At 42.7% G+C, this 12,897-nt stretch overlaps 1 protein-coding gene across 1 annotated transcript in view; it reads right to left on the bottom strand.

Moving 5' to 3' along the window:
• SLC28A3 (solute carrier family 28 member 3) overlaps positions 1–12,897 on the bottom strand; it is a 45,380-nt gene that overhangs the window by 5,889 nt on the left and 26,594 nt on the right. Inside the window, exons 9-14 of the mRNA XM_032981850.2 lie at positions 10,194–10,274; positions 9,047–9,127; positions 7,877–8,002; positions 6,579–6,709; positions 5,592–5,760; positions 1,687–1,884 (exon numbers count right to left, since the gene is read on the bottom strand). Of these exons, the coding sequence (XP_032837741.2) occupies positions 1,687–1,884; positions 5,592–5,760; positions 6,579–6,709; positions 7,877–8,002; positions 9,047–9,127; positions 10,194–10,274 (786 nt within the window). The remainder of the gene's footprint in view (positions 1–1,686; positions 1,885–5,591; positions 5,761–6,578; positions 6,710–7,876; positions 8,003–9,046; positions 9,128–10,193; positions 10,275–12,897) is intronic.

A 12,897-nucleotide genomic window follows, 5' to 3' on the forward strand; every position in this document is an offset into this window, starting at 1 on the left:
TCCATTTGCACTTTCATAGTTCTGAAAACAGGAAGCCTTGTTATTACTGACTGGGGTGAGGGAGTTCAGAAGACCACTTGTTTGCTCTCTCTGACTGTGTATCTGTGCCTGGGTGTATTAGAGAGTTCTGAAGCCAAAGAATAATTAAAAGTGGAAGTCAAGCGCACTCTCATCTGAAATGTTGTTCAGTAATTAAAACGGTTACTGGGCAATTCTTGCTAGCGTTATGAATCAAATTTTTTTTGTAACTCAGAGGTTTTTTTACCACGCAAGCTAATACAGCTCTTTATAGGTATTAAAAGTGAACATGGAAGTTCTATACAACATCTTACTGAAAAAAAAAAACAAAAAAACAAAACAAAAAACAAAACAAACCAAAAAACCCCAGAAAATAAAGTAAGATACAGTTGATGGGATCTGCATTTCAAGGCTGACTTCCAGATTAAAAACCCTTTGTTCACTCATTCAGGAGTTCAGACCCATATTCCCCTTGCAGAACATAGCATGACTATAGCAAGGCACATCAAAGGTCCATCTAGCCCAGGATTGTATTTCCAGGACTTCCAGGAACACTGGTAGTGGACGCTCAGGCAAGCATGTATTTGATCAGATCACCTGGCTTTCTACCTCCACTTGTGAAATATGTTCTGGTAATAAGGAAGTGTTCAGGAACATATGTCTTTGGTTTTGTATATAAGGCAGGTATCCACAGCATCACACCAGATTAAATGAACATTAAAATCTGTATAAAAGGATGTTTCCTAGTTAAGGGTCCTCTACAGTGACAATTTGTCTTGATTTGAGGAAGAAAGGCCAGCGCAGGACTAAAGCCAGATATCATGGTTTTCATTACCTGTGCTTAGAACAAGCACAGATTTCACACAGGTTGTGCATGTGGATGCCAGATGGGTGAGCAGTCATGGCTACAAAGGTCAGCCTTGATCACTGTGTGCTCTTTTCCCCTGTGCACACACCTAAAATGCTCTTTGTATTGCCAACCTCTAGGTTTCTTCCTCAGTGCATTGTAGTAAGAATTACATATCCTGTTGAGTGAATCTGGGAACAGATGAGTGAATGAGAGGTAGACCCAGGCTTTGGCTGGAAATCCTCATGTAAACTAACTTTCACTGGGAATTGAAACAAACTGGTTGGACTCCGTGCAGCAAGGGAAGTGTATGCCATGTAACACATCTTGTGTTACTGTCCTCCAAACAGGGGACAGTAACCTCCAGCAGAGGTGCACCAGTAATATCTTAGATGCCCATCGGCTAAACCTTGCTAGATGCCTGTCTTGAAGCGTAATGCTTGGCTAAACCTCTGTGGGCAGGAGAATCCTCCAGTTCTTGCCCAGGATTTTCTTGGGAGAGTATGTCACATGGAAGTGCTAGCCAAGAATGAGGTAAGAAGAAACTCACCTTGAAGACAGCCTTCATCTTAAATACAGTGTCCTGTGGGACACAGCATGGTTCCCAAAACTATGCTTTCCTTTTATTATGTCTGAGATAGCTAGTGTGATCACAGTTATGGCAGCCTCACATGCTGCGTTTTCATAATTGAACTCTGCCACTGGAAGACATACTTTAGAGTAATATGCAACCATTATCCCTTTACGCCCATATTAAAAGTTGAGTTTCAGCAAATAAGTATTAGATCCAATAAACCTTTAGAATAGAAAAAGTTACTTACAGTCATATACTGTTTCACACCATTAATGTACATGCTCCCACCCTTTTCTCGATTGTGAATCAGTTTTGAGAGGCGCTCATAAGCCACGAATTCATTGAAGAAAGTTTTGTAACCTAGTAGTCCACCAACAATAAAACTGTCTTCCCAGTCTACTCCCATCATAAAAGACAACGGCATGAAGACATAAGCACAAATGTTCTGCAAATATATAAGATAAAGCAGGTCAAAAGGTGTGGTTGGTCAAAGAACAATGGCATGCAATAAGTTCTCTAAACTTCAAATAAGGACGGTTTTATTTCAGCAGAGTAAAATTAACCTTGAATTCTTACTGCCAACACGTGTAGGAGAGCGAGGGTTTTTAACAGTAAGGTATCCTTGAGTGATTTTTAAAAGACTAACCCCAATTCTAGATATAACAAAGTAATTAGCTATGTCCCTAATTTTACCTAAAGTAAAATAAAAGTTTCTGTGCCTTTTTTCCCCAACAGTGGCTTCAGATTGGGCATAGTGTTTGAAGCAAATAAAGAGGTTTGAGTTAAATAGAGCTGATAAGAGAATTAAGAAGTCTAGTTCTTCCATTGATTAAATTAAGTGTGTTAATGAATGTGCTCAATTACCAGGTGTTCTGGGTTGAGTGAGTGGTGGAGATTTTTGGTGGCAGGGGAGGGGGCTATCGGGGTGGCCCCCTGTGAGAAGCTTCTCAAAGCTCTCCCAGCTCCAAGCCAGCTCCACCTCTGCACCAAAACTGAGCCAATCAGCTGCGCCTCTGTGATAACATATTTAAGAAGGGACGTGCTGATGTACAGTGGGACTTGTGAGGAGGAGTTGCTACAGCTGCATGAACACCAAGGTCAGTGGAGGAATGGAGGAAGAAAGGAGGGGGGAGGTGTGTTGGAGCAGAGACCCCCATGTATCCTGTGATGAGATGGCAGGGCAGCCCCCCCCTGCCACCCATGGAGATCTACGGTGGAGCAGACACTGATTTATGGCCTGTTTCTCCTGCTCAGATGATCAAGGTGCCGTGCCCGAAGAAGGCCGGGGTCTCATGGGAAAAGGTAGCCCCACTGCTGTAATTCAGTGCTGGGAGGATTGCAGCATGCGGGGGTGTCCCACGCCGGAGCAGCTCGGGAAGGGCTGCAGCCGTGGGAGAGAATCCAGTCAGAGGAAGTTAGTGACCCATGACAGAGCAGTGTGGGGAACGCTGCGGCCCATGGGAGGAATTCAAGTTGGAGAAAGTTTGTGGAGGACTGTCTCCTGTGAGAGGGGGACCACGATGGAGCAGGAGGAGCAAGTTTCGGACACTGCCCTCACAAAAGATGAAGGAAGTGGCAGCGCTGACTGCACCCCCCATTCCCTGCCCCTGCGCCACTGGGGGAGGAGGTAGAGATATCGGGAGCAGAGCTGAGCCCGGGAAGAAGGGAGGGGTGGGGGGAAGGTGTTCTCAGGATGTAGCAATGCTTCTCACTGTCCTACTCTGTTATGTGTTGTTAGTGTCTGTAATAAATGTATGTTCTTTTTTTTCTTCCCCTAACAAGTCTGCCTTTTGCTCGTGATCATAAAAGGGGGATTTTTCCCCATCCCAGTCCTATCTTGAACCCCAAGCCTGGCTCTCTGTCCCTTCTCATTGCCGGAGGGGAAGGGAGAGAGAGCTGCTGCATTGTGGTTGGCTGCCAATCAGGCCCAAACCACAACACCAGGTTATTGGACTCCAACTGGTATAAACAAGAGACTTGTGCCTGCATAAAAGCTGTGCATCTGACATAATTAAAGCTATACTTTCCTTCTAGCATTAAAAGTTTCATGGATTTTTTTTTTTTTTTAAATCCCGTATCATAGGATAGCTTATTTTTGTATGAGAGAAAATAGCTCCAGGTGTGAAAGGGTCTGGTCTGACTGTGCTTAGTGAATGTAACTGAGCTGTTTAAGCAGGTACTATTCCTGGCTGGTTTCTCTGCCCACAAAAGTCTAGAAGCTAGCGTCTCTCCAAAGGGATGGATGGCTGAATGCAATGTGCCTGTGGGTCTCAGCTCCTTGTGCGTTATCTAACTGTCCAAATCTTCCTCCATCCAGCAGTTATTAAAATACTAGCCCTTGCATGAGTGTGGCTGAGGTATCCATACTTGTGCTGTTCCCCTGCTGTGGGTGTCTGTGCAGTGGGATAATCTGTGGAAGCTGTGCAGGGTAACTTCATAATATTGCTGAAGCCACATCTGCTATGAGTGTGTGCTGGGTTTCTGTGGCACGGTCTTTTGGGAGCAGGGGAGGGGGCTACAGTGGTGGCCCCCTGTGAGGAGCTTCTTGAAGCTCCCCTGGCTCCAGGTTGGACCTGCCTCTGTCCAGGGCTGAGACAGCCAGCTGTGCCTCTGTGATGACATATTTAAGAAGGGGAACCTGAGAGGGGGCTGGGACTTGTGAGGAGGAGTTACAAGAAGGACAAACACCCAGGTTGGCAGAAGGAAGGAGAAGGACGTGGGGGAGGTATGCAGGAGCAGAGGCCCCCTGCATCCCGTGGTGAGAGGACAAGGCCACCCCTCTGCCACTCATGGAGGTCTGTGGTGGAGTAGAAGTCAACCTGAAGCCTGAGGAGAAAGCCACTCCAGGACAGGTGACTGTGCTTGAAGTAGGCCAGGTCCCTGGTGGGAGAAGCGGCCCTCGCTGTTGTGGTTCAGCGCCGGGAGGATGGCAACACGTGGGGGTGGCCCACACCGGGGCAGCGCGGGAGGCCTGCGGGGAGGACTCACGCCAGAGAAGGTTCATGGAGAGCTGTCTGCGGTGAAAGGGGAGCCACGTGGAGCTGGGGAGGAATGTGCGGTGTTCACCCCAGCTCCTGAGAAGGAAGGAGCAGCGAGCTGACTGCAACCCCCAGCCCTGCACCACTGGGGGAGGAGGCAGAGGGATGGGGACCAGAGCTGAGCCTGGGAAGAAGGGAGGGGTGACGGAGGTGTCTTCTCACTGTCTCACCTTCTCTGTTAAATGTTGTCTTTGTTAGCATTTGAATTAAAGAGATGTTTTATTTTTCTTCCCCTAACAGGTCTGACTTTTGCCTCTGACTATAATGGGTGAACTACTCCTCCTAGCCCTTAGACGGATTCTTTGAGACATTTCTGCTCCATATTCTCCTTCCCACCTGATGGGGGAAGGGGTGAGTGAACGGCTGTGTGGTGCTCAGTTGCCCTCTAGGCCTAAACCACGAAGAGCGTCTATTTATTTCTGCAGCACCTTTATCACAATGTTATATATGTTTTTCATAGAGGACTTTTATTAGGAGCTTGAAAAACAAAAAGCCCAAAACCACTGAACCAAGACTGTTTCAGTGGGTCAAAAATGGTGTATTGACCTAGGTTTAAAAAGAAGTCCTATTTAAAACATGTTTGCTCAGCTGAGTGATTTGGGTGCAGTTTTACAATTTAAATGCGTGAAAACTAAGTGATATTGAGTAAGCATGGACTCAGACCAGCCTGGCCTTGCCCCAGTGCCTTAAGTGAAACTGGTGAGCATTAAGGACTTGATGGGGCTCTCTGAAGCTAAAGCCACCTTAATGTTTAGCTGAAGGAGGTGTTAATGGGTTGGTAAGTGTGTAACCCACAGATCTGCTGCAATGCCAAGCCAGAGGAGGCAGGTATTGGCATACAATGCTGTGTAAACATACTCTGCTGGTTAGCAAGCACACCACAAAGGGAAGATATACATGGACTAATGGATACAGAAATATTTACATGTCAACAATTCTTTGCCTGTAAAGACATTTTTCAAGAACACGCACATAAAAACATATAGCTTTAGATCATATTAAAAAACAAAACAAAACAAGACAATGAAACCCACAACAAAACCACACAAGCACTTAATCTGAGAAAGACAAATATGCGGGTATATAAGCTGCATGAAGGACCTGGAGACCATACCTCAAAGTTCAGCTGTGGGTAGTCAAACAGATTGCCCACCCAAGAGAGGGCTGAGTCAAGGAAAGCCAGGAGGGCAAGGAAGGAGATCAGATTCACAGCAATGTTTGCTACCAGCAGGATTGAAGTAGAGGCACCTTGACTGGCTGCTTCCAGCAGGTTCCTTGATTCGCTTCATCAATGAAAAGAAAACCAGAGTGTAAATATTTTTTAATTCAAGAACAAATCATAGAACTAAAAGTTACATGGACTTGATTAGAAATCTACTATGGAAGCTGTCTGTTCACTCATAGGGAAGATAACGATGAGGTACTGTAGGTTTTTGTTCTTGATCCTCATGGGAGCCACTGGGAGGGTATGCTTTTGGTACCCTTAGGACAAATTCTGGCACATTCAGGGTTGGGCAAGATCTGGATCAGGTTTCAGTACTGTGTCTGCTTGTGGCACCACTGGGACAAGGGAGTGGGCACTGCTCTTCTTCCAGGCTGCCCTCACAGAGATGACTGGCTGTTCAGGAACAGCTCCTTACTAGCCTTTCTGCTTTGCCTTTTGTTCTCAAGGCAAGTGAGTCTCCCTGCAGATGGGCAACAATTTTGCTCTGTCATTGCTGAAATGACTGCTTCACCTTTGCTTTTGTATATTTGCATTTACAGATTCATTACAAAGGAAAGACAACAATACAGTAAATGGGAATATCTCTCGGTGGCTCACCTCAGGTAGGCATTTAGCTCTTTCTCTGGAGAGTTTAGTCTGGCCCAGGTCCTTGGCATCTCTGTGCCTGGCCCAATGGGTAGTGATACCTCCATACGTTCTAATGGGGCACACTGCACCTGAATCCACAAACTACTCATTTGGGGTATACTGGTGTGCAATTACTTATTGCTTGCACATATACCATGTGCTACTCCTGTACTTATGTGTGAGGAGTTATTTTTCCAAATCTCATTTGTGCATGAGTGTTACTATTAACTACAGCCTAGATCCACTTACCCTTTTGCCATTTGTAGGCCACTCCTCAGAGTTACTGTAGGCTTTTCTGTTTCAGGCCAGAACAGTTTGGAGGTGGCTAATGATGCTGGTGCAGACATGACAGAAGCAGTCAGTAGGTGGGAGGCAGAAACCTAGAATTCCAGATGACAGAAAATACACTGTGATAACCACATCATGCACAAACGAGGAAAGCAATTAGAATTGTTAGATGCTTAGATAATTTTTCTACAGGGCATCATTAAAAAGTTCACATTGCTCATAAGAAAAATAAGAGAATGAGCAATACAGAAGAATGTCAGTTGGAGACAGGAAAAGCCTAAGTAGTGAAAAGTACAGAATAGTCTTTCTAAGAGGCAAACTGCTTCTCTCCTCTGTAGTGGCAAGATAGAAGGAAAAAGAAACAAAGAATAAGACAGGTCCAGTACGTGCAGCATAATCAAGCCGGTGAGTGAGAGCCAGCCTTCCTTAACATACCCCTGTATGCCTTGCAGTGGCAGAAAACTGGTTTTGTCCCTTGAAGTTGTGTTAAAAAAAAAAAAAAATTATACAGCCTAGTATAAATTCTTCTATTACCCTTTCACCTCTTCTTCCACAAATTTCTACATGAAACAACTTCTTTGCTAACTTCTGGAGTATTTGTATATCTATTTTTCTATTTACCTTTCTCTTACTCTCCTGGTCTTTTTGACCAATACTCCCTTCTTGTCTTTGCCTCTACACTGTATTTTATTAAAGTATGGGACTAGTAGATTTATCAACCATCCGCCAGTGACTCTGATCATAAATCACACCTTAAACCCTGTTTTTCTGGTTTTGTGCTGCCAGCCCTTTGGCAGATGAGATGTTTACTACCTGTGTGTGTACAGCATCACCAAAACCTCAGTCACAAGTCAACTCTTCAGGATCACATGGCTAGCAACCATTCCTGAAGGACTTTATCTATATCATTGTCACAAAAGTGGGAGGGTTCATCAGTTAGTATATTCTGCATGTCAATCCGTCTGGACTGTAGGAAAATATACAAATTCATAATTTCCTTGCAGCTATGGTAGGAAGTTTCTCTATTACTTAGGTAGATGTTTGTGCTACTTAATATCTTCACAATCAGATAGATCTTGGTATCCTTTTTACCAAGGATAAAGACAGGGGATTTTTACGGTTAATTCCTTCAGGAAAAAAAAAAAAAAAAAGAAAAAAAGAATGACTCAGGTATACTTCCAAAGCATTTTAGCCAGCCTTCTATACTTATATCATTGCAGATAAACAGTGTATTTTCCAGTTGTCTTTCCCCATCTTACCCCAAAAGAAATATATGCTCCTAAGACACTTCCAGCAATAGTTGCAAATCCTGCTGTCATGACTGCATGGAGTTCAGATTTGGTGATGTATGGTAAGTAGGGCCGTATCATAAGAGGAGACTCTGTCTGGAAGTGAAAAACAACTACAAATTAAGAACTTCCTAATAAACCCTCAGATGTTTATTTTACTAAAAGGACAGAAAAACAAGTGGCTGCATCACACTTTCTTAGGTGTCTTTGACTAGTTAATCTTAGTACTAATGACTGCTCTGAATATTAGTAAGTTGGGGTTTTTTTACCCCAAGAAGGAAAATTGTACCAACATCCATCTTGTCTGAAGACAATTCTTACTAGTTTGCTGTTTCCTCAAAAGGCCCAATGAAATTTCTAAGAAATCCTAATCCAGTTCTGAATGAGTTAGGGACAGCCACAGGTCTGAGCTACAGGTAAGGCTGTATGTCAAGTGAAACATGCCACTATGGGCAGCTTAAAACTCCCAGCCCCTTTGGCACGTGTGCGAGGCAGTGTCATGCAGAGGTACTAGTTTAAATCTTGAAGCAGTGTGATACATTGATGTATCACTGCTAAATAACTGATATGCTAATGTCACTTTGGGGCTTGGATGCTACTCGTTGGTCTTTCTGCACTGCTTTGAAGCCTGGCACAGACACTGCTGTAGTGCGGGTTTAATGGATTTCCCAATTAATTTGGACTGTTAGACTGTCCCATGCTTTAGTGGCTAAGGCCTTGCACAGCCAGCCCTGGATCTTAGCTTTCTGCATTGTCTGTCCCTCCTGCCCTTGCCTACCTCATATGCCTTCTTTTCATTCCATTTGCCTTTCCAGATGAAAACAATCTGCAATTGTTATTTCTTCATAGCATTAGAGTAGGCTGGTAGTCATTTTAAGGCAGATCTATCCTACATTTATGCTTGGCTTCCTGTTGTGAAAACCTATGGTTCCCCAAACCCACCCCATTGTGCATCACTACCGACATATGAACGTGCTGGAATTCTGGGAATCAACCACCAGTCGTACTGTTCTGGAGTCCTAGCTTCATTTGAAATTATTTTTTTCATGCATAGATGTTCAGTGAGCTGTTCAGTGAGCAGCCGTATTTCACAGTATTCAGTAATCCTGTGCTAACGTGTTTTTCTATGCTCCAACTCACCTGTCCCACAAATATGTTACCTGCAGCTACCAGAGACTCAACAGGAGTTGTCCCCATGAAAATCTGCATTATCCAACCAACCTAAAATGATTAAAAACATAAAAAACAACAACAAATATACTACACATTGGTCTGCCTACTCCATGCACTTCTTGAATTAATCATGTCAAGGTAAGAGTTCTGAGACACCTTACAATATTTCCTGAGTTGATGATTTCAGCTTCAAGATATGACACATTAATTTTTATAGTAGCATGTTGAAATAAGCCAGAGGAAGAATAATTCAACAGAACTGAGAGCATCCCAGACTTCTCCTGGGCACTAAATTGTTAAACTAAATTAATCAAAGAAGATATTTTGATGTGTCCTTATTACTTGTGTGCTTGTCCAAAAGGACTTGGATCATACGAAAGGTAAAAAATGTGAAATTTATATTAAGGCTAAAAATGCCTCATAGAAATTTTAGCACACAATTTCAGCTGGGTGAGTTTTGTGGTGCTTATATAACAATCCTGTGTATGAGAAGGACAAAGGACTTTTTAAGAGTATCTTCAACAAAGGTTTAACTACCACCATGCAGGAAGATCTTTTCCCGTACATGGTAAGTTCATTGGGCAGGCAGGGAAGGAACTGCACTTTCTGTGGACTTGCTCTTATTTTAGTGGACAATGCCACTGGACATAGGACCTGACAGAAATGAACACTTAGAATCATGAGGTGAAGAACCAACCTCTGATCTTATTCTGCGGGTCTGTGATAGGAAGGCAATTGCTACTGAAATACTTAGTAGAAAACATCCACCCTCTGATATGTAACCTCCATTCTGCACTTTGGGGGCTGGGAAAGGGGCAGGCAGAAAGGAAGATTTAAGCAAGTATGACATCTAAAGAATGCTAAAGCTAGCCACACTAATCTAACAATTACTATGATGTTATCAATAAAACCAGGCTGGGAGAGAGGAAAGTGTGCTATGTGATGCCAATTCGGATTTTGCCGTGGTAACATTTGGAACTTTTTCCAGGTTAAATATAATCAACTACTTTTCATATGTCTAACCCTGAGCAGCTTGGTTGAGGCCGGTGTTACAGTTTGCCTGCATATGCTCAGGAAGTGTCCCATGCTAGGCAAATGTGCACCTACTACATACCTTTCCAATAAGCCACTGCATGAATCCAACATGGTACAGCATAGACATTACTGTGCTGAAGAAGACCACAATAGGCAGGACCTGATTTGGAAACACAAAATCATTAACAATTCTGTAGTGTTTTTTCTTTCCTAGATTCGGTAGGCCATTTAATTTTTAAAAGAGAAGCTTATGTTTTTGAAGATACACTTAAAGGTATTGAAAACTCATCATTAAGTTTACGTTTATGCTGTAAAAGTTTAAACCTTCTAGACCCATTGTTTATATTTGTGCTGAAATTAACTATTTTTCATGTAACTACATGGTTTTCTAACAGGACTGCAATAGTTTTGAAACTGTCTCATTTAACATGATGTGTTATTTTATAGCCATACTTAAGTCAGCTCAAACATTTACTGGGCAATGGCATCTACAAAGACTTGGATATGTACATCTGTACACTTTGAAAAACATGAACAGAAATGCATACAATGGGAATGTGGTACAGAATTCAGAGTTCAACTTCTCTGTGTTTGTGTTTAAAAAACACACTTTAAACTTCTATAAAAACTGAAGATGGAGATTTTGACTGGGATTGTAGACGACTTGATTTCACAGAATCAACGGGCAGCTTCATTAGAAAGCCCATACTGCTTAGCTGTCTTTTAATAAAATACTACAGAAAAATCCTTTTTTGTTCTTTTCTATTTATAACATTGATTATAATGCCAATGTGGGGCATTCAAGAGCTCTGGAACTGTACACACAGACAGAATCTGCTTAAACACAAATTCACAGATGTATACTTAGTAAATACAAGAAGTAAATATAAGTCTCTTTCAGTGGAGACTGAAGGAAAAATGATTTCCTTAAATGTATAGTTTAAAAGAATTGCATGAATGCCTAACTGACTGCCTGATGGGTTATTAAATGTGTTGGTTTTTTAGCCTGAATAAAACTAGTATTACTTAATTCTCAAGTATGTTAAGTACACAGGGTCTCAGCATTTCAGTGCTAGTATACAACAGGAAGAAAAATCCCCACAAAAGGTCCAAAATTAGGCAGACAGAAAAATCACAGTTAAAACGGTCCCACTAACACTAGGAAGCTTTTATGTGTGTTCAAATGAGGGCATAATGCATTATGAATAAAAGCAAGGAACAGAATGAAAAAGAACTAAACGCTTTGTTAGCCTAGGCCTTTTTGGTAAATAGAAGCTGTGCCTTTCTAGAGGAGCATTATTACTACAAGCAATTTTGATAAAGGTTTAGAAACTCAATTTACATGATCAGAACCTTTAAATAAAAGGAGACAAGTGAATTTCACAAATATTGTTGTGCTCTTCAACAAGTTAATATAAGGCTACTTTCTGTAGTTTGATTCTCTGATTCTTTTAGCAATCCTCTAGGGGTGGTTTGCCATACAGTGATAGCAGAAAATTTAGTTCAGTAAAAGTAACACCTTTCTCCCCTGCCTCTTCTCTCTTGCCATTTCCCCTCCCTGTTCCTAAGAGTGTGCTAGCTGGAAAGGCATCTGGCTCCCCAGACAGCACCATACCCTGGCACAAGTAGGGACCGCCACAATGCCTGTACGGAAATGGGTCTGGAGAGGCAGTGGACAGACAGGCAAAGGTCAACTGTCTGTACTAGATGGTAAAGCCATAAGTGAGTGTCCTCCCATCTGTCCCCCCAAAATGGATAAGAAGAGCTCTCAGGTGTGAGAGCTGTGGTTTGGTTTTAGCTGAAGGAGCAAGAAAACAATGTTCTGTCTATGCTGGGTGACAGCTGGCCCCCTTTGGCCTGCTTCTTGTGCACATTCCTCTGAAAATACCTTAGATAACTTTAAAACATGCTTTTTCATTTTGCAGTTGCTGGCATTTCTAGATGAAGCATTCATCTTTGCAAAACAGCAAATTTGTTTTCCAGTTGCAATCACTTGTGCCTTGACTGTGTAAAGAAGTTGAGGAGTATTTTACAACTAAACCCTCCTGCCTAAATCCCCAGTGACTTAATGTGGTACCTATTATGTTATGCCTTCATCAGAAAGGCTTAGCAACCATTTAATAGGTAAGTAATTGTAATGATTTGTCATGTCCAGGCTGTCTTTTCGCTAAGGCATAACAAAATCATGTGGAAAACACTGGCAAATTATTACTCAAAAATAATCAGAATGTAAATAACTTGCTTACAATACATTGCATTGCAGTGGGTTTTCAATTGCATTGTCTGCAGAGATAAATGCAATCAAAAGCACTTATCATGAAACAACTAGTTCAACTTACAGAAATCAGAACACTTTTACAGAAAGGCTCCCCACAGCGTTGATAAACTGAAGCATTAAGTCAGTGGTTTTGAAACTTGGGGGAAAGGAGAGAACAGCCTCAGGAAAACTCATTCTGTCTCATGTCTATATGTAGAGGCAACCTCCTTTGCACTAGAACTGAGAGGAGCTTTGCCTTCATGCTGGGCACATGTGGGGTTGCACACTGCAGGTGGGACAAGAGTGAGAAAACTAATGAGCGAGTGTCTTCTTCTGCTCCCCATCCTCTCATCCTCTCCTTCCCCTGCTTTGCGGTGCCAAAACCAGGGGAGTAGGTGGCACAGGATCAGTAACGTCCAGGGGCTCCCTCTGAGGATCTTAGGGCTTGCGTAGCAGGGCATGCACGTCCAGGCAATACTTCAATGGCAAAGAGCTGTTCAGGGGCATGGAGAAGGAGAGGAAAGCT

This window comes from Tyto alba, unplaced genomic scaffold (genome assembly GCF_018691265.1).
Source record: "Tyto alba isolate M040663 unplaced genomic scaffold, T.alba_DEE_v4.0 Super-Scaffold_13, whole genome shotgun sequence".
NCBI classification, from domain to species: domain Eukaryota; kingdom Metazoa; phylum Chordata; class Aves; order Strigiformes; family Tytonidae; genus Tyto; species Tyto alba.